Source organism: Callithrix jacchus, chromosome 2, assembly GCF_049354715.1.
Source record: "Callithrix jacchus isolate 240 chromosome 2, calJac240_pri, whole genome shotgun sequence".
Taxonomy (NCBI): domain Eukaryota; kingdom Metazoa; phylum Chordata; class Mammalia; order Primates; family Cebidae; genus Callithrix; species Callithrix jacchus.
Genome location: NC_133503.1, coordinates 34548145 through 34575095, shown reverse-complemented (window position 1 = coordinate 34575095; position 26951 = coordinate 34548145). Strand labels below are relative to the sequence as shown.

The window sequence follows — 26951 nt, the reverse complement described above, 5'->3', positions numbered from 1 at the left end:
GGGAGAGAGGGCAGTCAGGGGAGTGAAGACTGGGGAGTGGAGAGTAAAATAAATATGAAAAAGGCACATTTCTATAGAAGAAGGGAGAAATGCCTTCAGGGCAACCAGTAAACTGATGCATGCAGGAGACCTACTGCAAAGTATCATGAGAACACTGGACAGGGGCTGAATACCAAAAAGAAAAACCCCATGCACAGCATGTAACAGGTGCTCTTCCTGTGCTAAATTCTTAAGTACCCTGTAGATACAGTACAGGTTGCTTAAATATATGACTATAATTCTTTTCAAATTTTATGCACAAATCTTTGGAATGTCAATAAAATCAGGCCAAGAGAGTAGATGATAAACTTGAAAAGTTCCTTTGAACTTTGCAAATCCTTCATATTAAGGTTGGTAAAAAAGTAATTGTGGATTCTGTCATTTAATAACAGCACTTAGCTAGAAATAAAATAATATTCTAAAGAATTCTGCTAAGTCACCCTAATGAAAGCTAGTACTAATAATCAAAACTGTTGAAGCTAAGAGACTCAAATAGCAATTTTAATATTAAATGCTGATATGGTTTGGCTGTGTCCTCACCCAAAAATCATCTTAAACTGTAGCTCCCATAATTCCCACCTATTGTGGGAAGGACCCAGTGGGAGATAAATGAATCATGGGGGCAGTTTCTCACTACTATGAGAATCAAAATCTAATTTTTTTTTTTTTTTTTTTTTGAGACCAAGTCTTGCTCTGTCACCCAGGCTGGAGTACAGTAGTGGCATGATCTCAGCTCACTGCAACCTCCGTCTCTTGGGTTCAAGCAGTTCTCTGCCTCAGCCTCCCGAGTAGCTGGGATTACAGGCATATTTTTAGTAGAGACGGGGTTTCACCATCTTAGCCAGGCTGGTTTTGAACTCCTGACCTCGTGATCCACCCAACTTGGCCTCCCAAAGTTCTGGGATTACAGGTGTGAGCCACCGCACCCAACTGATCTGATGGTTTTATGAGGGGTTTCCCCTTTCACTTGGCTCTCATTCTCTCTTGCCTGCCACCACATAAGACATGACTTTGCTCCTCCTTTGCCTTCTGCCATAATTGTGAGGCCTCCCCAGCCGCATGGAACTGAGTCCATTAAACCTCTTTTTCTTTGTAAATTACCCAGTCTGGGGTATGTCTATTAGCAGTATGAAAACAGACTAATACAAATGCTTTCTAGAAATTTAATCTTTGAACTAAAATTCCTTATAATCTCAGGCCTGTTCAACATCAAAATCAATCATCAACCAAGCATTTTATAATGTCTGGATTACAAAACGCAATCTTAGATGTATCCTATGTAGTTAAAATTATAAATTCAATAATCTTATTTAAAAACCTCTTAGGTCAAAAATAATCATCAACTTTCATTTAACAAATACTTTTTTAAAATTATAACCTAAAGACACAATATACATATTTACAGTGACTCAAATTACTTTAGCGGTCTCAACCCACTCACCTTGACAAAACTCATCCGAATGGTACACATTTTGGTGAGCTCATATACTGCCTCAAACCCATGGTTGACAGACTGAGCCAGAAGCTGAGCAAACTCCTGATTGTTAAAAATTTTGAGACTGCAGCTGCTGGGAATCTTACAGACAGTGGTGGGATGAAAGCCATGATGAAAGTTGCAGTTCCTACTCTGTACAAATATGCTGCTGTCACTGAGGCATTCCGCATACACCTCCCCACCAACATAGTACAGATGAACACCTTAAAAAGACAGGCATCACAAGAGTCAGCTTACAGAATCATTGTAATGAAACCAAAGAGACTGTATGGTATAACCAAAGTACTCATTAATCCACAGCAAACTTCCAATAATCTTTAGACAGAAGTTACCACTAGATGGCCTTCTGCTGCCAAAGATAGTCAAGAGGTTAATATCTGCCTGCATCTACAACAGTGAAGGCTCAAATTGGCAGCATATTAAGATACACATTTTTAGGCTGGCTCTTTTTCCTTTTCCAACAATCATTTATGATCTCTATGAAAGAAAGAGAAAGGTTAAAAAAAAAACCCAAAATCTTCTTTTGTTGAGTCTTTTCAAATAAATGCTCAGTGCTATCAACTATCATAAAGTCATTTGACAGACTTTTTGCACTCTGTGCACACAAATAGGACAACAACACTTTAAAAAACCCCAAAGTTACATATATAATTTCATGTTACAAGAAGAGCTTTGACACAGCAGATTCATCTTACCTAAATTTTTTTTATATTAAAAAATATACATATATTCCTTTGCAAGATGTAAGGGCAAAAAGAGAAAATTTTTAAAAATATATAAATATGTGGAAACAGTTTTAACATTAAATATTCATAGTATATAACTTAAGCTAGTCACCTAGTATTTCCCAACATATCCCTCCACCACGTGAAAACTAACCCATGAAAGAAAAGGTCCTAGAACTGTATGCTGGGGGAAAAGAAAAAACTGATTCTAGAATTTCAAAATTCACAAAATAGATTTCCCTTATTTCCATTGTGGTGGAAGAAAAAAAATCAGAAGTGAGGCACCTCACTGAAAAAAATTAAGGTAAGTTAGCAGTAAAGTCAAAATGCAACAAAAACTGTTTCTCAAAGTTTTCTGGCCATAGGATTTTTCTGAATCACTTCTATAAGAAATCACATCACAATTGTATTTATTTACCTTTTGTTCCTATTTTGGACCAAGATTCCCTCAAGTCAAAGAAGCAAAATGCAGCAAGGGGTAAAAACAAAACATCTCAAGAAACAGGCAATACACTCTACCTGGGATGGGTTTCCTTCCTGACCACTTAATGGATAAGACTTTCACATTTTATTGCAATGAGAAAAGGGCCAAGTTTGTTGTGGCAACTATCTTGCAGGATAAATTATTAATAAAATCTTATTGCCTAAATTTAAAAGATGGGAGCGGTGGTGGTGAAGCCACTGGAACATCATTCACACTGGATTTCCCATTTCTAATTCCGCTCCTCTAACATCATGGTAACTCTTACAAATCATCTCAACCCAAAATACTCCACAAACACTGTAATCATAACATTCGAATACTTCACCAGCATCCATACACAATATTCCATAAATATATGCCATGTATTTACAATGAAGTACTCTTCTAGCTACTGCGGATATTGTTGTGAATAAGACAAGTTCCTGTACAGCTTATGTTTCAGTCAGGGTAACACTCCAAGAACAAAGTAGTCGTATGATTTTAGATCCTTAGCACTGGGAAGAAAAACTAAGCAGGACAAGAAAATGAGGAAAGATCATGCCTTTATTTGATTAATACATTCTTCAATATTGGCAACTTAAGGGAGAGGCCATGTGTTAAGCTTCTTTGTATGTTTCTAGCACCTTTCACAATGGTTCATGGCAAGTACAACAAATTGAATTCAATTACACATAGGAAAATGACAAGATTACCTTTCCCAATATGTCGTCTAGTGTTTTCAATTGTCGAATTACGATTAACATTTGACAACAAACCCAAGCAGAATCTACTTTTGTTATTTGAAGGGTCAGTGAATCCATCTACTAACACACTAGTAGAAGATGCATGAAAAGCTTCTCCAACACGATTGTTTAATTCATAGTAGACTATTGAACACCAATGTTTAGGCTCTTCATAGGCAACAGGCTGAACATCTGTGAACAAACCAGACAGAGAACAAGTTTAATAAATGAATTTCAGAAACTCAGATTGTCTATGTGTTTATCTTTTAACCCAACCCAAGCATTACATGAAAAAGAAAATTTTCGGATATTTCACAAGTCTCACCATCCTTCCTAGCTATGAATCTATATCCAAAAACAGGTACTAGAAATAGGCACTAGAAAATTTAAAAAGTTATAGAAATACCAGGATAGGCAATAGTCTTAGTTTGCTCGGGCTACAAAATATCATAAGGCTAAGTGGCTTAAGCAACAGAAATTGATTTCTCGCAGGTTTGGAGACTGGGAAGTCCAAAATCAAAGTGCCAAAAGATTTGGTAACTAGTGAGGACCTGCTTCCTGGCTTGCAGACAGCTGCTTTCTCACTGTGTGTTCATATGGCCTCTCCTCAGTGCATGCTCTTAGAAAAAAACTGTCTCTTTTCCTCTTCTTATAAGGGAACTAATATATTAGTTGGGAGCCAAATCACTCCCAAAGTGATTTAGCCCAAAGTGATTTAGCTATGGGAGCTGGGCAAGTGATATGGTTTGGCTCCATAACCCCACTCAAATCTCATCTCAAATTGTAATCCCCACATGTCGAGGGACCAGGTGGAGGTTACTTTGATCATGGAGCGGTTTTCCCCAGGCTGTTCTCATGCTAGTGAGTGAGTTCTTACAAGATCTGATGGCTTCATAAGTGTTTTGGCAGTTCCTTCTGCATTCATTCTTACAAGGGAACAATCCCACTCTCATGACTTCAAATAAGCCTAATTATGTCCAGAAAGCCCTATCTTCAAATACCATCACACTGGGAATTAGGGCTTCGACATATAAATTTTAGAGATATTAAACCTGGTCTGTTAGCATTCCAACCCAGCAACCCCAATTTCACATCCTTCTTACCTGCAAAATACACACATATATACTATACTATCCCAACAGCCCCTGAAATTTTAACTCATTTCACCATCAACTGTAATGTCGTAAGCCTAGTATCATCTAAAAACCAACTACTTAAGATATGGATGAGACTTGAGGCAAAATTCCTCTCAATACTATAATGGTGGGACAGGCACACGATAGACATTCCCATTCCAAAATGGAAAAACATAAAAGGGAGTGATCACAGGTTAAGGAAATTGAAAATCTAGCAAAGCAAATTCCACTAGGCCTTAAGGCAGGAAAATAAACCTCTTCAGTTTGATGTTTTACCCTTCTAACCCTCTAAATGAGTGAGGTGGTACCCAGGCCTTGGCTCAATACATGAATAATTTTGGAAGACACAATTTAGCAACAACACTTTTTTTTTAATTGAGACAAAGTGTCGCTCTGTCACCCACAGTGGAGTGCAGTGGCGTAATCTCGGTTTACTGCAACCTCTGCCTCCCTGGTTCAAGCAATTCTTCTGCCTCAGCCTCCCGAGTAGCTGGGACTACAGGCACATGCCACCATGCCCAGCTAATTTTTATATTTTTAGTAAAGATGAAGTTTCACCATGTTGGCCAGGCTGGTCTCGAACTCCTGACCTCAGGTGATCCACCCACCTTGGCCTACTAAAGTGCAGGGATTACAGGTGGGAGCCACCACGCCCGGCTAACAACATATTTTTAATTGTTTCTCTAACAGAAACTAATTCAGGTTTAAATTTGAGATAAACATTTCTTTTTCAGCAACCTGAAATATTTAACTATAATCAGTATCTGTAAAAGTATTTTAAACAAAAAGTTAAATTAAAAAACTAAGTGAGACTCAGCAAATTAGGAATAGAGGGGAATTTCCTCAACTCGATAAGAACATCTACAGCTAACATCATACTTAATGGCAGGAAACCAGAAGATTTTCTGTTAAGATCAAAAACAAAGTAAGGATGGTTCCTCTCCTACTTTTCAACATCATACTGGAAGTCTCTGCTAATGCTATAAAGAAATAAAAGGTATACAGATAGCAAAGAAAGAAATTGTCTTTGTTTGCAAATGACATGATTGTCTATGTAAAAAGAGAAAGAACTAACCAAAAAATTCGTAGAACTAGTAAGCATTATAGCAAGATTGCAAGACACAAGGTTAATATGCAAAAGTTGATTGCTCTCCTATACACGAACAACAAACAAATGAAATCTAAAATAAAAATTACAATTTACATTAGCATCCCTAAAATTAAATACTTAGGTATGAATCTAAAAAAAAAATGCAAACATGCTCTATAAGCAAGACTACAAAACTCTAATGAAAGAAATCAAAGAACTAAATAAACGGAAAAGTACTGCACATTCAAGAGTAAGACTCAATATTGTCAAGACGGCAGTGTTTCCCAGCTTAATCTATAAAGAAATAATACCAATCAAAACCCCTGCAAGCTATTTTGTGGATAAAAACAAAATGATTTTTGTAGCTTATATGAAGAGGCAAAAGCCTCAAAATAGCCAACACAATATCAAAGAAGAACAAAGTCAGAGGACTGACTTATTATACTTAAGACTTACTATAAAGATACAGTAATCAAGATTATGATAAAATAAAAGAATAAACAGATCAAAGAAGCAGAATAGAGAATCTAGAAATAGACCCAAATAAATACAGTCAACTGGACTTTGACAAAGGAGCAAAGGCAATACAATGGAGGGAAAAAAATAATTCTTTTCAAAAAATGATTCAGGAAACAACTGGACAGCTACGTCGAAAAAGTAAATCTAGACTAGACCTTATGCTTTTAAAATTAGCCCAAGATGGATTACAGACCTAAATGTAAAATGCAAAACTATAAAATTCCTAGAACATAATAGAGGAGAAAATCTAGATGACTTTGGGTATGACAATGCCTTTTTTTAGGTACAACCCATGAAAGAAAGAGCTGATAAACTGGCCTTCATTAAAATTTAGAGAATGAGGAGACAAGCCACAGATTACAAAGAAAAAATCTGCAAAATATCTGATAAAAGACTAAAATTCAAAATATACAAAGAATTTGGCCAAAGAATTTTGGCCAAAATCCAAAATAATGACAACATCAAATGTTGGTAAGGATGAGGAGCATCAGGAACTCTCATCCATAATTGGGAATGCAAAAATTATACAGCCACTTTAGAAGGGACTTTGGTAGTTTCTTACAAACCTAAACATACTCTTACCATACAATCTAGCAATCATGTTTCTTGTTATTTATTCAAATGAGATTAAAATTATATCTGCATAAAAAATCTGCACATGAATGTTTATAGCAGCTTTATTCTTAATTGCTCAAACTTGGAAGCAACAAAAAGTTCTTCAGTAAGTGAACAGTTAAACTGTGGTACAACCAAGACAATGAAGTAATATTCGGTGCTGTGATGGTTAATATTGAGCATCAAATTGAGTGGACTAAAGGGTACAAAATACTGTTTCCTGGGTGTTTCTGTGAGGCTGTTGCCAAAGGAGATTAACATTTGAGTCAGTGGGCTGGGAGAGGCAGATCCACTCTCAATCTGGGTAGACACCATCTAATCAGCTGCCAGCGTGGCTAGAATAAAGCAGGCCGGCAGAAGATGGAAGAGCAGACTTGCTGAGTCTTCTGACCTTCATCTTTCTTCTGTGCTGGATGCTTCCTGTTCTCAAACATCAGACTCCAAATTCTTCGGCTTCTGGACTCATAGACTTACACCAGTGATTTGTCAGGCACTCTTGGGCCTTTGGCCACAGACTGAAGGCTGCACTGTCAGCTTGCCTATTATTGAGGTTTTGGAAATCAGACTGATCCATCCCTGGCTTCCATGCTCCTCAACTTGCAGATGGCCTATCGTAGGACTTTACCTTGTGATCATGTGAGTCAACTCCCCTTAATAAACCCTGGCATTTACGGTCAATTGAGTTCTGACAAAGATGTTAATTCACCAAAGAAATGATACTCTTTTCAACAAATGGTAAAGCCAATTGGATTTCTATATGCAAAAAACTTAATGTAAACATTTACCATATATCACACACAAACTTAACTCACAAGGAACCACTGACCTAAGGTAAGAGCTAAAACTATAGAACTTCTAGAAGAAAACATAAAATGATATTTTCATGACCTTGGATAGATAAAAATTTCTGGAATGCAACACTAAAAGCATCATCTAGAAATAAAAAAAACTGACAAAATGGATTTCATCAAAATTTAAAGCTATTATACCTCAAAAGACATCATTAAGAAAATGAAAAGAAATCCACAGACTGAGAAAATATCTACAAATCATATATCTGATAAAAGAAGAATATATAAAAAATTCTTACAACTCAGTAAGACAACTCAATGGGCAAAAAATTTAAAATAGAAACATCAAAAAAGATAAATGGCTAATAAGTACATTTAAAAAATGCCTCATTACTCATTAGAGAAATGCAAATTAAAAACCACAGTAAGCACTTTACACCCACTAGAATGGCTATAATTAAAAAGGCAGACAATAACAGGTGTTTAGGAGGAAATGGAGAAAATAGAAACATCATACTTTGCTGGTGAGAATATAAAATGGTACTGCCACTTCAGAGAAGTTTTGTAGTTTTCTTAAGTAGTTAAACTTACCATATGCTTCAGCAATTCCACTCCTAGATATCCATCCAAGAGAAATAAAACAATGTCCACACGAAGACTTATATGTAATTTTTTTTTTTTTTTTTAAGATGGAGCCTTGCTCTGTTGCCCAGGCTGGAGTGCAGTGGACAATGATCTCAATGATCTCAGCTCACTGCAACCTCTGCCTATCCTGTCTCAGCCTCTGGAGTAGCTGGGATTACAGGCAACTGCCACCACGCCCCACTAATTTTTTTTTTTTTTTTTTTTTTTTTTCGTATTTTTAGTAAAGACGGGGATTCACCATATTGGCCAGGCTGGTTTTGAATTCCTGACCTCAAGTGATCCACCTGCTTCAGCCTCCCAAAGTGCTAGAATTATAGGCGTGAGCCACTGCACCCAGCAGCAAATGTTTATAATAAGCAAAATACGGAAACAATTCAAATGCTGATTGGTGAATAAATGTGATATATTCATATAAAGCACTGTTCAGCAATAAAAAAGGAACAAACTATTGATGCATGCTACAACATGGATGAACCTTGAAAGCATGCTTAGTGAAAGAAGACTACATTATTACATAATTCTAGTTACATAAAATGTTCAGAAAAGATAAATCTACAGGCACAGAAAACACATTAGAGATAGTATGTGGAGGTGAGGATGGGAGTGAGGACAGACTGCAAATACACAGAGGAACCTTTTTGAAGAGTTATGGAAATGTTCTAAACAAAATCACTGAATCATACACTTAAAACAGATAAATTTCATAGCACATAAATTATACCTCAATAATACAATAATGCTGTTTTTTAAAAAGTAGCCAGTAAGTTAAAAACAACTACTACTACAAAATAAATGAAGTGAGTACTTCTCTTACCTCTGCTGGATATACTGGGCATAATCTGAGGAATCATATTATTGCTTGTATCCATAGGCTGGGAATTATCTTGACCCATCTGATCATCAGGTGGCATATAGGCAGGAGGAGGCGTATCAGCTAAGAGGAAAAAAATAACAGTTAAAATCTTCATTCTGCTCAAAATTATTACTCTAAAAGCTTTAGAAAATTCTTAAGATTACCAGCAAGCTTTATTACTGAACATCACACACATGAAAATGCAGGATACCATCTTAGGGCAAGGGAAAAAGAGAACAGACAGTACATCTAATAGCAATTGAAAACCTTTTACAAGCCCATGTTTATTTAGCCTAGATCCCTTGTAATCCAGGATACGAGGATCAGTCCTAAAATTCACTAACCGGAATTCCAGGTCAATAATTTTGCCTTTATTTTTATGTGCTCAGAGAAACTGCACCTATTACATATCAATCTGAAGGACAGATTATCCTCATTTGGGTATATACATACTACAGAAATACTTTTAAATTATTAAGATCAGCACATACTGTATGCTGTCATTTAAAACTGCAAAGTAAAACTAAAAATTTGAAGTCCCTTCAAAATTTGCCATCAACACTAACAGCAATTCTCTAATGCTTGGGCAACATCCAAACATGGCTGTTGTGTCCTATTATGTGGTTAAGATAATTCACTCAGGAAACTAAACGTTAACCAGAAAATCCTTTGAGTTTCAACACTTATAGTTGAAAACTTTTGCAAAAGATACAGTTATACTTTTTTGTCTTAGTAACTATAAATAAGAACCAAATTTCTTTCATCCCAATGTTTGTACAAAATGTATTTTGAGACAGAACTACATTAATCAGCACTGAATCTAAGACAAGTTATGAAAATTTGTTTTTGAGCAAATTCCTAATAGCAAATTAAACAGTTGGCACTTAATTTCTCTTCAAAAGAAAAAGCTATACCAATTGATATTTTGCTGCAGTAGAGAAACCACAAAGAATATGCCGCAGGTCCTCGAATAATGTTTTTTGTTCAGTGTTGCTTTGTTCAGCCTCATTTTCTTATGACATTGATGAGGGGGAAAAAAAATCCATTCCCAGCCAGGGCCACTGTCTGTGTGAGTCTGAACACTCTCCCCATGTTTGTTTGGGTTCTCTCTGGTTACTCTAGTTTCTTCTCACATCCCAAAGACGTGCACATTAGATGACCTGGCATGTCTAAATGGTCCCAGTGTGAGTGCAGGGGTGTGTGTGAGTCCACTCCGTGATGTAATGACATCTCATTCAGGATTGGTTTCCACCTTGTGCCCTGAGCTGCTCGAATGGGCTCTGGCCACCCATGACCATGAATTACAATAACTAAGTAAATAATTGTCTTACTTTTTACTGATCTTTCTTAAATGTACGCAGAGTTCACATTTACTTCAATGTTTAATAGTAGAAGAGTTCTGGGTCTTTATTTATAAATTTAGTGATATTTTTGTGACCAAAATATACCACAAGAACTTAAGTCTTGTTTATGTCAACTAGCCTATGATAAAACTGGCTTTGTAGTATGTTGTTTCAGTTAAAGTCATAGTTTCCAAGAAGTTATCAATGACACTACATGAAGACTTACCGTACTTACATATGACTCTGCCTGACAGCAGTAAGTGTTCAAATATTTCTTGACAGTGACATAATGATATGTCCATACATGACATGCCATTAACAAAATTTAGAAACTTTACAAAATCTACTTATCTTTCTCCAGTGAAATCAGTTCATCAGTTATCTAAAGATAACCTGGATTGACTTTACTTCTAAAGTCTTAAACAATTTGAAAAGCCACACAGAAAAGTTGAAAGAACACAGGCTTTAGAGTTAAGACAAACCTGGGTCTGAACCTCTACTTCTTAGCCCTACCCTAGGTAAGGTACTTAAAGTTTAAAATTTACTATAGAATTTCTTCCATCTGTAAAACAGGAATATCTATCGCACATAGTCATTCTGAAGATTAAATTTAATGCCATAGCTTTCATCACAATATCAGTAATACAAGAAAATATTTAAGTCAAATAGAGCTACTTCCATTTTTTAAAACACATGGTACTTGTCAAATAAAATCTAAACTCATCTGGAAATCAAACAATTATCTAAAGAACAGAGTCAAAAACAGCTATACCTTGACATGTAACAGTTCACCCAGAAGGCCCAAAGTAATATGATTCTTAGGAAATTTTTTTTTTTTTTTTGGTATCAATAAAATAAAGTCTTACCTGGGAGCTGAAATGGACTTCCTGGTCCAGAACTTGCTGGGGAATTGGGATATGTGCTGCTAGCAGGAGAAGGGGGATAAGGGCTGTTTGGAGATAAGGGAAAAGGAGTGTTGTTGGGCTGGTGGAAAGAATCTGGAAACGTGGCATTTTGTGGCATGTGTGGTTCATTGTGGCTCAGGTTCCTAAACTGAACCAGAAGGCTGTGTTGTGGATTGAATTCATTATGACGAGGCACTAATACTGGAGGTAAGACTGAAAAACAAAAATCAAAAGTCATTTGTCAGGAATGACTAAACAAATGCCCAATCCACACTAAAGTGTTGGTAGAAAGTTTTCATGTAAGACTGTAAATCTTTTTTTAAAATTTACTTTTAGAAAGAGCTGTTTTATAGAGCCCTGAATCTATTTATGTAATAACTGAATCCAAAACTCTGTAAGCATTTAGCCTGCATAAGGTACCCTGCAGGACAGAAAATCCAGAGAAAGATATCACTCCTGTTCTATGAGATAAAGGATATTAAAAAACAATCATGAAACAAAGAATTTAACACAATGGGAGTTAAACAGAAGTGAACACTCCCAGCTGGCAGAAAAACAAAATACTGCGGGAAAAAAACCATACCCAACTGAACCTTAAGGATCCCAGAGGATTTCACATGGGAGTGCTAGGGGTGGGGAAAGGTACAAGAGGAAGATGGCAGAGATGATGAGAAAGTTAGATGGCCTATGCACTGAACAAGGAGGTAAGACTAGAGAGTAAAGTTGGACCTGTTATGTGAATGTGCTCTAAAAACTTCCAGATTTTCAATTTTGAACACTTTGATCTTCTTAGGTTGAAAAATCTCATGTTTTATGTGGTTCAGTAAGGTTTTCCATACTAAAAATAGTAATATTCTCTAGGTAAAAGCCTTCCAATCAAAATCCAAGTCTTCTAAGTATGACCATAATGAAAATATACCCAACAAAGTCTAAACATTTTTAACAGATAAACTTTATTCAAATATTCACTTTCTCTAAAGACCCAAGTGACCAATCACATTCAAATATCTGATTACCTTTCCCTACAGGAAACTGAACAAACCTGATTCTTCAAACATTTACTAGAATTCATCTCATTAACAATTGTCCTGTATCTGTCAATGTAATTTCACTTAGAAAAATCTCAACTTGATCCTGTATCATTCAGCATCAACAAAATAAGTTTGTTTTTAAGTTACCTAGGTCATACTTCACTCCCCGAAGTAGGAATGTACACAACGATTCAGTGTTTCTGTTAAGTCAGTATTTGTACTATTTTTGTCTATTGTTTCACTTCATTCTACTGCATTAGCATACTAAGTATGTGGTTCACATCTGACTAAAATTGTTTTGTTCTACTGTGTATTAACAACTACTATTCCCCTTACAGAATAATGGGATAGCTGCCATTAGAGAGCAGGGCATTAAGCAACAAGAAATTCTACATTTAGCAGGCTAGCAATCTGAAAGACTTAGTGAAATAACTATTCAGGAATTCGGTTTGGTAAGGATTTCTTTGCTTATTTGTTTTTTTTTTTTTTTTAGAGGCATGTTAAAATCACTCACTTCACTGGCTTCTCTTTTACTTGTACATTACCTATGCACATGATTTTTAAAAAATTATTTTATGTTCATCCAAAATAATGTTAATATGTGGACAGTTTAAGAAAAGGATATATGCTATTAGATATACAGCAAAAAATGCAATTTCTAGCCCCCTCCCATACTATTTCTATAGAAAAACAATTTAAACTCTTAGCCATCTCTTATAACATTACTTTGTGTACTGCTAAATAATAGGCTTATATGGCTATTATAAGATATTATGTGTAGACTTGCTCTTAGGGCAAATGAGACATATTCTTATATTATTCTAGCCCACTCCTATCGCCCAAAATAAAGTTAAATAGAAAATTTTGCTTAAATCAATATCCAGTATTCCTAGATACAATTAATTGCTGAGACAAGTGTACTATGAGTCTATTTTTTCTTAAACAGTGTTTTTACTAAAGTTAACCACTGCCTGTTTACTCATTTAATTTTATGTACATACCACTAATATTTCCAGAATTCTAACAGACCTGTTAACGCCTATCATTACTTGTGCTTGGATGCCACAAATCGAATAATTTATTCACTCCATGTTTTCCCTTGGTTCTTCCATCCTTTTGTTCCAATCTTTACGGGTTACTGCTTAAGTCTCCTACAAATCTGAAGTCCTTGGACTTCCCTTCTCTACTGTTGGATCACATTTCCTGGACTTCATCCTCTACTAGTGTCCTAAGAGAAAGTAAAAAGTTAAATTTTCTTGACTTCCTGCATTTATAAATCTTGTATTTTTGTTTGTCTGCAGGCAGATAACATTTCCCTCTCAATTTTGAGAGCACTGCTTTACTTTCTTCCAGAATCCAGAACTGCATAGAGAACTCCAATATTCTGATTTCCAGTCCTTCGTACATTTCCTGTCTTTTCTGTCTGAAACTTTTCAGAATCTTTTTTTTAAATCTATGATATCCTAAAATTTCATATGAGGCTTTTTTTTATCCTTTGTTCTGATTACTTGGTCACTGAGCCCTTTCAATTTTCAGTTTTGGGAACTGTTTGATAGTATTTCCTGGAAATTTTTCTCTCTGCTATATACCTCAATGCTCTATTTCCAACAAGTACTTTTTAATGCACCAACTCATCTAGTCCTAACAACCCTATTAGGTAGGTAGTATTATTCCCATTTTATAATGAAGAAACTAAATCTCAGAAAGCTTAAGTATCTTGCCTGAGGTAGTATTTGGTAAAACCAGGAATCAAATCCCGAAAGCCTGGCTCCAGAACCCACAGTCTTAATCACTAGAAAATACTGTCTATTAGATCAGGGGTCCCTAACCCCCCAATTCAGCAGGAGGTAAGTGGTGAGTGAGAATGAGCAAAGTTTCTTCCATATTTCTAGCCACTCTCTATTGCTCTCATTACCGCCTGAGTTCCGCCTCCTGTCAGATCAGTGGCAGCATTAGATTCTCACAGGATGGCAAATCCTATTGCCAACTGAGCATGTGAGGGATCTAGGTTGTCCACTCCTTACGTAAGTCAAATGCCTGATGATCTGTCACTGTCTCCCATCACCCCTAGATGAGATAATCTAGTTGCAGAAAAATAAGCTCAAGGCTCCCACTAATTCTACATTATGGTGAACTGTATAATTATTCCATTTCATATTACAATGTAATAATAATAGAAATAAAGTACACAATAAATATGTGCTTGAATCATCCCAAAACCATCCCCCAATCTGTTCCATGAAAAAACTGTCTTCCATGAAACTAGACCCTGGTGCCAAAAAGGTTAGAGACCACGGTATTCAACTAAATACCTAGGACCACCTAGGTTGGCCCTCTATTTTCCTTACATTCATCATTTCTTTCAAACTATCCTCCATCTTTTTTATCTTTTTGCAAAACTTACTCCACTATATTCTAACTGTGTGAGCACGAATAAGTTACTTCCAAGTCTTTGTTTCCTTATCTATAAACCTATAAATAAACTGAAAGGGTTGTAAAATGTCAATAACCTTTTCTAACCCCATGAGGAATCACTATGCCATCAATGCTCAATAAACATTAACTGCTATCACTGTTATGACTACCACTGCCACCACTTTCTACACTTTATTAACACTGATAATATAAATTGGTCCATTCTGTGTCATAGCTACCTAATCATGAGGGGGTCAGCAAGCTAATCCAGCTAGTGATCTGTCCCTTCCCCCAAGATGTTCGGACTCAGGGCCAAACATGAGGTCTCTATAGTCTCTTTCCAACAGCTGAACTACTAAGACATGAAATATGCAGTCATTCAAAAGTATAAGAGCTATGGCCCAGTCTTTTCTATAGAATGAATCACAGCTGAGAAAAATGTATTAAAAAAATAAGACACTTCTATTGGCTGGCTGATTATTAGTCACACTTTGGCTATGGGGAAATAAATAAAATTCCTAGACTTACTCCTAGCAAATATCAAGCTTGGGAGTTTTTCAGCCTATACTTCTCTATTAAATCCTCATATCTTCCTTTCTTCATCAATTCCTTCAGGTTTCAGCTCTTCTTGGATTCAGTAAGAAATTGAGAATCACATCATACCAATTGTCTAAAGTGACTCTAAAGCTCTTAAGTTGAACTTTCCTAGATAGCATAATCACTGCTATCTGCTATCCTTTCTACTAGTCTCCTCATCCAATGTTATTTTTGGTCTTTTTACCACACTGGGTTTATATTACCAGTGAAATCAAGACAGACTCTAAGGTGACCATCAAGACAGACTCTAAGGTGACCATCATAAATCCCACCTCCAGGTATCCAAATTGGGTAATTCTCCCTGCTTGAATATGAGTATGACCTATCACTTCCTTCTAACCAACAGAATATGGCAAAGGTGACGGGATATGTGTGATTACATTCCATAAGAATAGAATGCCCTTATTGCAAGAAGGCCCTCTCTTCCTTACTGGCTTTGAAGAAGCTGTCATGAATGCGAACTACCTATAAAGAAGGTTATGTGCAAGCAACCAAATCTGTCAACAATCACATGGGCTTAGAAGCAGATCCTTCCCTAACTGAGCTTCTGATAAGACCTCAGCCCTAACCAACACCTTGATTACAGCTTTGCAAAGGACCCAGCTAAGTGTGACTGGACTCCTTACTGAAAGCAACTATGAGGTAATAAACATGCATTGTGCTAAGTGACTAAGTTTGTGGCAGTGACTAAGTGACTAAGTCATGTAGCAACAGATGACTAACACACTCAGCTAGTAGCTTAGCTTATACAATTCATTTATTACAAAAAAACATTTACTGAGCATCACCTACCAAGTGCCAGTTAACAATACACTATTCTAGGCACTAAGGATGCAGTAATGAATGAAATAGAGGAAGGCACTGCTCATGTCAGTCAATAAACAAAATAAATATCTAATGTCGAGTCAACTAGTGATGGGGATATTTGAGCAAGGACAGACTGGAATGAGAAAATATGCCATGAAAAGATCTTGGGGGAGAGTAAGTAAACAGCAAGAGGTAAAGCCTGGACACAGGAGGATGGCAAGTCCAAGAAACAGAGAACTCTGAGGATATGTCACACACAGTCTTACAGAAATCTCTTAAGTGTGATAGCCTTTAAAGTATTTTCGGTAGGGACTGACATGATTTACTATGTTTATAAAGATCATTCTGATTGTCGCATAGAAAACACAATGTGTTAAGGGAAAGAAGAAAGGCAGAAAGACCAATTAGGAGACTACTTAAGGTGAGTGATGATGATGATATTATGTACTAAAGTACTGGTGTTAGATATGGTGAGAGGTGACATTATCAAGATATATTTTGAAGATGCAGCAAACAGCACTTGCTCATAACTTAAATACAGGACTCAAGAAGAATAAAAGATGACCTTGAGGTTTAGGACATCAGCAAATACATGAATGCTTTGCCACATACTTCAATAGGAAAAACCAGAGAAAAAAACTGAAGTTTTGCTTAGACATATTATATCTGGTATGTTTAATAAATATTCAAGTGGACATGTCAAGTAGGCGACTGGATAGGTAAGTCTAAAACTCAAGGGAGAAGCTGACTCGAGTTCAAAATGTGAGCATCAGCTTATAGACAATCTTAAGACATGTGACAGCATGAAAGCATATAAAGAAAGAATATAAATGGAGAAAAGGTCCACAGACAGACTCCTGTGAAAACAAAGAATATGCCAGCAAAGAGGGACAAGAACAGCCAGTGAGGTGGGAAAACCAGGCTGCATTCTGTCTCAGGAGCCAAACAGAAAAACTTTTGAGTAGGATGGAAGGAGATCAATTGTATCAAACGCAGTTGAGAGGACAATAAGACTGAAAAATGAATCCCTGATGTATAAAAAGGTAGTCACTAGTGATCTTGACAGGTTAAACGGCAGGAAAGACTTAACTAGAGAGGTGACAAGAAGAAATGAAACATAAAGATGTGGAGATAATAAAAATGGAGAATCCTATAAAAGGACCAGTAGAAATAGTGTAGTGATTGTGGTTGGGGGTATGTGAATGATGTGGAAAGCAGAATTTTTTTAAGTTTAATTTTAGGATGGGCAGGATCATGGCATGCTTGTATGCTATTAGAAATACTCTGGTAGAATGGGAAAATATAATGCTGGAGAGAAGGATGATAACTGTAGGAACAAAGTTCTTAATTAGACAAAAAGGAATAGGATATAGTACACATTTGCAGCTTAGGCTTTAAATAAAACAGAGACAGGTCATCCACAGGAAAAGGCAGAGGAGATATATGGGTGCTTACAGTGAATAATAAATTAGAGTAAGCTACCCGAGAATTGTGTCACCTACATATAAAAAGCTAAACTCAAAATCCAGCATTTCTTCTAAGATTAGAATACTTAAGATGGAAACACAAAGCTAACATAACCTTTTATTACTAAATCTAGTTACATGCATATCAGGAAGAGTTTTTTTTTCTTTCATATTCTTCTCAGGAGTAAGACCTACCTGGACTCTCCACCCTCTTATAGTGGTATGGGTTGATACAAACTTCTTTTTGCTTAGATCCAAATGGAAATTCACAAATATCCAAAGGCTTTAGCTCATGATGACTCTGCAAATCAGGCCAGCGCCAAACACGACAATATATAACATGGGGTAAGCCTTTTCTGTGAGAAACTTGCAGGCGTCCATCTAAAGATCTGGGAATAGTGACACATTTACTTGGCTGTCCTGGACTGCTCAAGGCTTTCTCCAGTTCCTCCATGGCACCCTTTTTCTTTTTTAGCTTCTTCACCAAAGCATCAACTGCCTTTTCTGCCCATTTTTCCTCCTCATCACCTTGTTTCCAGCCCAACAATCGCTTTACTGCTGGACTAGTAAAAGAAAACAAGCTGGCCATTGACGTCATTTGATACAAATCTTCAGAGACCTTGCTGTAACTCAAAGTCAGTGGCTACTGAAATTACAGATCACAGGTGAAACGTCATACACAGGTCCTAAGCGGAAGTTCCAATTAAAAAGGGAGGAGTGACCTTTATCTTCAGAAGTGCCATATGCTTCTTTCATTGGTTCAAGTCCTGAAAAAGAAAGGGGGAAAGGATCGTAGTTTAAATCAATTCAATTTATACATATTTAAATTAATATAATTGAAAGGTAAGTTATTATTAAACAAGAACAGAAAAGCATTACAAAGTTAACAAAAAGTGATACATTTTCTCCAAAAGTTCTGTGACCACTCAATTCCTTCTCCATAATAAGAACAAGAAAGACACTAGCAATGTCAAAAGGTAACCAAAAGCAAAACCAGGTTGCTCTACCTCCTATGTATTATCCAAAAATAGCCTCTGGACTCCTTTGATTAGGCCACTAAACCCTAAAACTTGATTCTGAAGTACTTTTCTTCATTGAAATCCATGTTACATACTATGTCAGTCTTGAACCTAAGATTATGTCCTGATCTGAACAGAAGTCTTAAGGAAATCCAGCTTTTCTCTAAGGTCATTATTCTCTTTAAATGTTTCCCAGACTGAGAAGGTTTGGACAAAAGCCATGATACTACTGAAGTCACATTATTGGATGCAAATTGTATTCAAGGTTATGCAAGATGTACAAAACCCTCAAATAAATCATAACAAATATAACTACCAGTAAAATGGAATGTATCTATTTTTAAAACTAAGTATGTTGAATAAATTTAAAGAGAATAAATTCATTTTTGAAAGGGTCAGTTTCTAATTTCATAATTCCTATTGATTTAAATGATATTTTAAGCATATTGGTTAATGAACCTGCTCCAGGCAAACTACCGTTCTGCACCATTAAAGAAGCTCCTGGTGACAACAACAGGAGGAAGTGACAGGCACTCCACTGATAAGAGCTGGTAAAAATCACCAGGCTCAGCGGTACACACCTGTAATCCCAGTTACTTGGGAGAATCACTTAAGCCAGGGGTTTGATCAAGTCCAGTCTGAGTAACATAGTGAGACCCCAATCTCTAAATAAAAAATAAAAAGAGTGTATAAGACCTCCTGCAGATTACTACACGGCCAACCACAAACAATAAGTACCTATGGAAGTAACAAGAACAATGTTTGGAAAAAGGGTGTAACAAAAAATGCTTCCTTTCTTGTGCCTAAAATCGCCAAATGCTCTAGCTCTGTCTCTGAAAAATTCTAGCATCAATACCATTCTGGACTGGGGTGCATATTCCCAGAAAAGAATATATGTACTCAGTTAAAGCCCAGACAATAACATAAACAAAGACAATGTAAACATAAAGTAAACTGAGATAAACTCAAAAAACAATTATTGATTGCTTGTTACATCCCATGTGTTGTGAATAGCCCTGATGGGACTTTTTTTTTTTTTTTTTTTAATTATTGAACAGGTATTTATTTGGCTTATGGTTGGGACTTTAAAAAAAAAAAGTTATGCCAAATAGGGTTTAATCTCAACAGTAAATAAATTGATTCGTTCAAAATACACTTACTGAGAGCCTACTAAAGTACCAGATACAGTTTTGGATGCTGATCGACTACTGGCAGCTATCCAGTCTGCTATGCTGGAACCATGGTCGGGAAGAGTACAGGAAAATGAAGATATACTCCTTATGTATGAATATGCCTTGTGCCTTGTACTCCCCAGCCCTATGTAGGATGATTGTTGCTAGGCAAACAAAACTAGCCACATTAAACTAGAGAAATATAACAAAGAGAATGAAAGCATAATTGTCACGAACAGAATATAAAGTGTTAGGTACTAACAAACTGTAAGAAGGGCTGACCTCAGTTGCATCTACATCAAGGATGTATGATAAAATCCATCTAGGTCAAGAAGTAAAACCTGGTTTGTTTGTCTGAGATGAGATGGGAAATGTCAAAGGCAAAGGAACACAGACCAAAAATTATATAGGCAGACATCAACAGAACATTTCCTAAGCCAGATAAGAGACAGGTCTGGCTGACTGATACCTTATTCCTAAACACAAAATACAATGGGGGCTAGAAAGGGCGGTGTACATATGTGTGAGAGAGTATGTGTACGAGCAACAGAGAGACAGTTAAGGAAGAGGGAGACAAAAAGAAAGGAGCTTCAAGACCAGAATTCAGAATACAGTATCATACATGATCAAGCCCTTGGCTTCTTTTTACTCATTTCTTAACCATTATTCTACCTAATTGCATTTAACCACACTTAACTTCCTTCCATTTCTCAAGTACTCTAAGGTTATTTCTACCTCAAGACCTTTGCATCTGATGTTTCCTTCCCTGAAATTCTCTTCTCCTATAACTTAACACAGCTTACTCATCAAATTAATTCAGTTGCTCAAAGATCACCTCCTGAAAGAGGAATTCCCTGACCACTTGATTGAAAATAGCATGACAGCCCATTCCCACAACATTCTCTATCCCCGATCCTGTTCATTTTTTTATAGCATTTATAGTAGTCTGATATTATATCAATTTTCTTTATTTACTTTATGTTTTCCCCAACGAAATGCTTAGTATACAGGTAGTCTCATCTGCCCTCAAAACCACTGGATCCCCTGGACCTAGAATAATGTATATACCTTTCTAAGGGCATCTATATCAACCTTAAAACAAAAAAAAAAAATGTTATTTATGGATACCTACAATATGAGAGAATAAAAACATGCCTGGCAATAAACACACCAGACTCCAGCCTCCCATGTTGATGGCATTACAGGCTTGAGCCACTGTGCCCACCAGATTCTATTCTTTACTAGTATCATTTTTTCAAAGCCTATTAAGTTTTCTGTAAAATAGAGATGATGGTTCCTAAGTCACTAAAATGTTGAATAAATAATGCCTAGCTAACACAAACTTTACAAATTCAACAATGCTATTCAAACATGAATCATAATCATTAGTATTCAGAAAGAATAATCAAGACTTAAGAGACTGGCTAGATCCAGTCCTAATCTAACTTTACCCACTACTGTTCCACTACACACACCTTCTGATCCAATCCAAATCCCTGCCCCTCTGCCCATCTGTGTCATCCAAGAAAAATCTTAGTCATTCTTAATGATGAGCTCAAATCTATTCCTTTTCATCAAACTTCCTTTACCATCCCATGCTGAAGAGGCTTTGGTCATTGAATATTTATCATAAAACTAATTAATAAGACATTAATAATATCTTAACTTCCCAAATACAGTACAAAATCCTTATAAGAAGTAGTCTTTGGCACCTGGACCATTCCATTTGCCATACCACACACTATGATACTTAATGAATGGTTACTGATTTTTCTATTAACTGTATCTTAAAATTAGAGATAACTTCAAATTTTCAACCCACATTGACTAAGACAATGATAAAATGAGAATTCTACCCCCAGAATTAAAAACATTCAGAAGGTAGCTTTGTCAGTAGATATGACGGTAAACTCCACTGGGAAAAGGTCCACGACTGGAGATACAAGTTTAGCAAGGTAAAGATGATAAGCAAATTTAAGATTTTGTACAAAGAACTGAAACAATAAAAACAAGTTTTCAATAGAGTGAAAAGAACAGTAAGTAAACGCCTAAATATTAGAAAACATTCACTTTTAGGAAAGAGTTTCCTGATAATGAGTTACTGATAATGCATTATTAAAAAGACAGACTTAGAACTAGATGCAGTGGTACTGCAGAAGATTAAACATATGGGAAAGTTTAAAAAGAATGTAAACAAAGAAAAGGCCAGTGACTTTGGTGAATGGGTATGCCATTAGTTAAACTTCAAGAGATTAGCTTAAAAAAAAAAATAGATGTCAGTTTTAAAAACCTATAACTTCTACTAGTAAAACTAGCACAGGGAGAGGAGCAACTCTCACACTCAACTCTTTAAATATGGAATGACTAAAAAAATTAGCACTTTTAATAAAATTATTTCTAAAAATGTTTTCTATACTTCTCAAACTGGTAAAGTGTTATGTGCAAACTACCCAAGTACTTGTTATCTAAGTCTAAAGTTACAAAAGGAAGAAAAATTCATCATAAAAATTCACTAGTGAATAGACAAAAGATCTGAATAGATCCTTCACAAAAGAGAATATTAAAATAGCCACTGGATGGGAAAATGGGCTCAGCATCATTAGTTATCAGATGAATGCAAAAAGAAAACAAAAACTACCACAGTAAAATCTCACTCTATACCTACCAGAATGGCTACATTAAAAAAAAAAAAAAAAAAAAGATTAACTGTTCATGATAATACAGAACAACTAGAACTCTCATATATTGCTAGTAGGAATATAAATTAGTCCAGTCACTCTGGAAAACTGTTTGACAGTATCCACTAATGCTAAACACAGATCCCTAGGACCTAGCAATTCCATTCCTAGGTATATATTCCACAGAAACAAGTGCTGTGTCCACCAAAAGACAAGTACATGTCCCTAACAAGTTTATTTATAATAGTCCCAAACTGGAACCCAAATATTCATCAGCAGTAGAGCAGGTAAATACTGGTAATAAATTCATAAAATGGAATACTTCACAACTACAAAGAGAACTAATATATGTTAAACATGGAGAATTCTCATATATACTGAGGGAAATATTACACATTATACCATCTATACAACATTCGAAAACAGGCAAAACTAACCTATGCCATCACAGGCCAGAACGGTACTAAGAAGGGTCATGAGACAGCCTTCTAGGGAGCTAGAAATTTTCCATATTTTGATCTGGGTGATGATGACATGTGTGTTTATGTATGTATATATACATACATACACACCCACACACGTGGAAGTTCATTAAACTATACACTTAAAATTTGTGTGCTTTATTATATGATTATTTCAATCAAAAAAATTTTTTTAAACATAATAGTGACTGATCACTTAAAAATATAGTCCCCATTCACAAGTGTGTCCCTCACAATAATGGCTTATGAACAATGAGTGAGACTACAGATTTTGCCAAAATTCCAAGATTTCCAAAGTTCATAAAAAATGATGACAAACAATGAAGGATCTAGAAGTCAGTCTGTTACTGTCTTCTAGATGCTGCCAAAGGACCTGGGACTCCTGAGTCAGAAGCTCTGTCCCTCAGAGGACAGCAAGCAGCATAAGCATCAACATATTTGAGGTTTTGTCCCCAAGACCTATGGGGGTAGTATGATGGATTTTATAGTTTTGCCTGTTTTTGAATGTTGTATAGAAGGAATAACATGTAATCTTTCCCTCAGTATTATATCTATGAGATTCTCCATGTTTTACATGTATTAGTTTATACTTTTTGTAGTCCTGATGCATAGATGAGGAATACTGAGCTTGGAGAATTTATCACTTTTATAGTAATCAGTAAGCAAGACATTCTGTGTGTGTGTGTGTGTGTGTGTGTGTGTGGTGGGGGGGGCAGTAAGAATAGTCTGACTACCAAAGAATTTACAGAAGTCCTTGAAAAAATGTATACACATTTTTATCAGTATTTTTGAAAAAAAAAAATCTTAAAGCTAATGCCACAAATGTCAAATTGAAGGATGTCACATCATGATACTGAATTAATCTGTGAGAAAAATTGTTTATCCATTCACACTTGATCCATTCTTTGTTCATTATAACAATTGATGCATGTTTACAGTTACAGTTTATAAGGTAATGTTTTCCCAAAATTTTAGTTTCACTCTTCAAGATAAAATCAGACCTTTTACTCACCATTTAGTTTAAAATGGTGACCTACATTTTTCAGTGGTTTCATTTTAAATGAAATCCTCTATAGAAGGCATAGAACATGGGCTGCAATGTTACTGACTTAAGAAACCAAAGGGCATAAATGATCTGAAACTCAAGAAACAAAAGGGCATGAATTGCTGAAATGACAGCAACAGAAACAGCAAGTCAGAGCCTTGCCTGTACAATCACAACTAGATCAAAAGAGCCACCTGGCCAAAAACAATTCTCAGAAGCCATTAACTGTTAAGTATGAGGTGAAGAAAAAAAAAAAGTATACATCTTAGAAGAAATATGGCAGCTTTTTCTTTTTTTCCTCTCTCAAAGTCCTTCCTGACATTCCCCATCACTTGCCACCAGTATCTGTCATTCTACCCCTCCTTTGTTCTCATTCTCTTAACTTTTTTGTTTTATCTTTCTACATTCATCACAGCTTCTCCTATATTCCTCAGTGTTGCTTTTGCAGAAGCCTGATCAACTACCTAATGAAAATGAACTTTTCTTCTCTCTCAAAAAGAACCCACTTAGCATAGCATGCATGGTTTGTATCCTTGGAATGTTCAGGTGATCCAGGGCTTGCTTACTTCTAAGTTCTTCAGTAATTCAAGGGAAGATGTATTTGACAGTTCATATAGGTGAAATAACACCCTAGACAATCTGGCTTCTGAGCAGATTCTATTTGTACCTCTGTTATCCTCATCCTGAGCCACCTAACATACCTATCCTAAAGTACATCAGTGGGAATAACACATATTTATGTATCAAATATAATAAGATATATTAATATATATCTAAATATACTAAGAGGTAATATATTTAGTTCCTAAGAAAACCAAAAAAATCAATAGGCTTCAAGGAACTTAAATCATCAAGTTATTTCTTTTGCAATAAACCTCCATAGAAAGCTATTATAAAACAGTTGTTTATAAATGTTAGTCTTATTTCAATAACATAATCAGGAATTGAAGCTTTCTCTTTTATCCTCTTACTAGGGCCATATTAAACCAAACTTTTGGAATGCTAAGTGTCAAACAGCCTTTTCTTTAAAAGCCAAGTCTTGTTACAATAACTCAGAATGGGATAACCAAGAACTTCATGAAAGAAAAACACAAACTAAACTGAACATGTCCACGAAAACTTTCAGGGAATTTCTACTTCTAGCTTGAAAACCAGAGAATCCCCCAAAATCTAAATCTAAAATCCCATTAGGAAACCCACAGGACAATTTATGTTAGTTGAGTCAGTCAATTTTCATCAAAACTGCAGTGTGAATGAATGGAATTAAATCTGGGTGATCAAACACTTTCAGACTCACAGATAACGAACCTGCTTTCTTATCTTGGTCTTTCATAGTATATGTCTGGTTTATGAGGCATTTAGAATACCACACATGGAACGGAAAGAAAATATGCCAATATAACTGGAAAGTAAAAGAAAAAAGTGAAAAGATTATATACTGGTGAATATGACTGATTAAGAAGGAATTAACTGTGTTGCAAATGGCCAGTAACAGAAAGAAGTTAGTTGAGAGGGTTTAGCAACTGTGTGAAAAAACACCTGGTTTGGACAGATTCTACCCTTCCCCCGCAAACTCAAACACACTGCACCTAAGTGAATATAAGTATTAAGGATGAGACAAGAATAACTGCTTGTCATATTAGCACAAATTTTTAGAGTGACTATCAAAATACTGAATATGAGATAGAAATATAACAATCATTTGCAGTCCACTTGGCAAAAAGTACAAGGACAAGGAAAACCAAATCACCAAGCCAAATGAGGAAGGGGGGCTAGGAGGTTGACAATCAGCTAGTCTGACTGGGAAGCAAAAGGGAAAGGCATCACCACAGAAGGAAAACCAAACAGGGAAAGACTATAAATACAAGGCTAAGGAGTCAGACTAGACCTAATTCTATGCACAGCGTAGAGTTCTATCTAAGCCGAAAGATGTTCGAAGAGGTATTTCAAGAAGACAAAAACTCCAACAGCACAGGGCCAAGTAAGAGACTATTAAGGGGGCAAAGAGGGTAGATGAAAAACATGGTAGTAAGCTAACTAAGAGGAACACACATACACCATAATTTAAAAATAATAATAAAAATATATAAAAAGAATAGATATAAGGGGTATCACAAATAAACAGGGGCCAAACTAGAAAAGTTAAGGTTTACAACCTGAATAATGAAAACATCACTTACCAAAGGGCAATTCTAGTTATGGCCAAAAGAGGGCAAGAAGGTGACAGTGGGGGGATATAAGGAAACAAATACTGGCATACATCCAAGAAGATGTAAAATTAAAGCTCAAGGAGAAAAGGAATAAATGTGTAAATTTTGAGGATATGAATTGAAAAGAGATGAATTGTGGTATTAGACAGAGGAGATTTTTGATTTATTCAAAATTTATTGGGTGCTTACTAGTGTATGTCAGGAATACTCCATGCTAGGAATTCAGGCTTAAAAGACACTATCTGTAATCTCTGTAAGATCTTAGAGACTAATGAAGAAAGAAAAAATTTTATAAAGAGTTTCACATACCATTTAGCCTATCACTTAGTTTTATCCTAGACTTACTTCCATATGATAGCCAACAGAGATAGGGCATTAAAATTGAGTTTAAAAAAATGTACAGAAAGCACAGAGAGTCAATAATTGAAAGGACAGGAATGCATGCTACTTCTTACACTAAAAACTGGAGGGACTTAATAGCTATGAACCCATTATCTGTTACTATCTTGGCCTTTCATAGTATACTCTGGTTTACGAAGACTGACTTGATAATACCCCTTAACTGATGTATTTTGTCATTTCTTAGAGAAATGGCCTCAAAGCTAGAAAGAAAACCAAGGTAATAACGGTATTTAGAAATTCCTGCAAGGTTCCCTGAAATTCTGAA

At 35.9% G+C, this 26951-nt stretch overlaps 1 protein-coding gene across 11 annotated transcripts in view; it reads right to left on the bottom strand.

The window, feature by feature from the left end:
* Positions 1 to 26951, bottom strand: part of SMAD5 (SMAD family member 5) — a 43124-nt gene that overhangs the window by 6001 nt on the left and 10172 nt on the right. For 4 of the 11 annotated variants that reach the window (XM_035285388.3, XM_035285396.3, XM_017967798.4 and 1 more), the window contains 5 exons: positions 17874 to 18445; positions 11324 to 11575; positions 9076 to 9195; positions 3436 to 3657; positions 1481 to 1737 (listed from right to left, as the gene is read on the bottom strand). In XM_035285388.3, coding sequence (XP_035141279.1) covers positions 1481 to 1737; positions 3436 to 3657; positions 9076 to 9195; positions 11324 to 11575; positions 17874 to 18276 — 1254 coding nt within the window. In that variant the 5' untranslated portion in view covers positions 18277 to 18445. Of the gene's footprint in view, positions 1 to 1480; positions 1738 to 3435; positions 3658 to 9075; positions 9196 to 11323; positions 11576 to 17873; positions 18446 to 19278; positions 19363 to 26951 lie in introns of all 11 variants that reach the window. The other 7 variants (XM_078365744.1, XM_078365745.1, XM_078365746.1 and 4 more) reach the window with 2 other exon arrangements.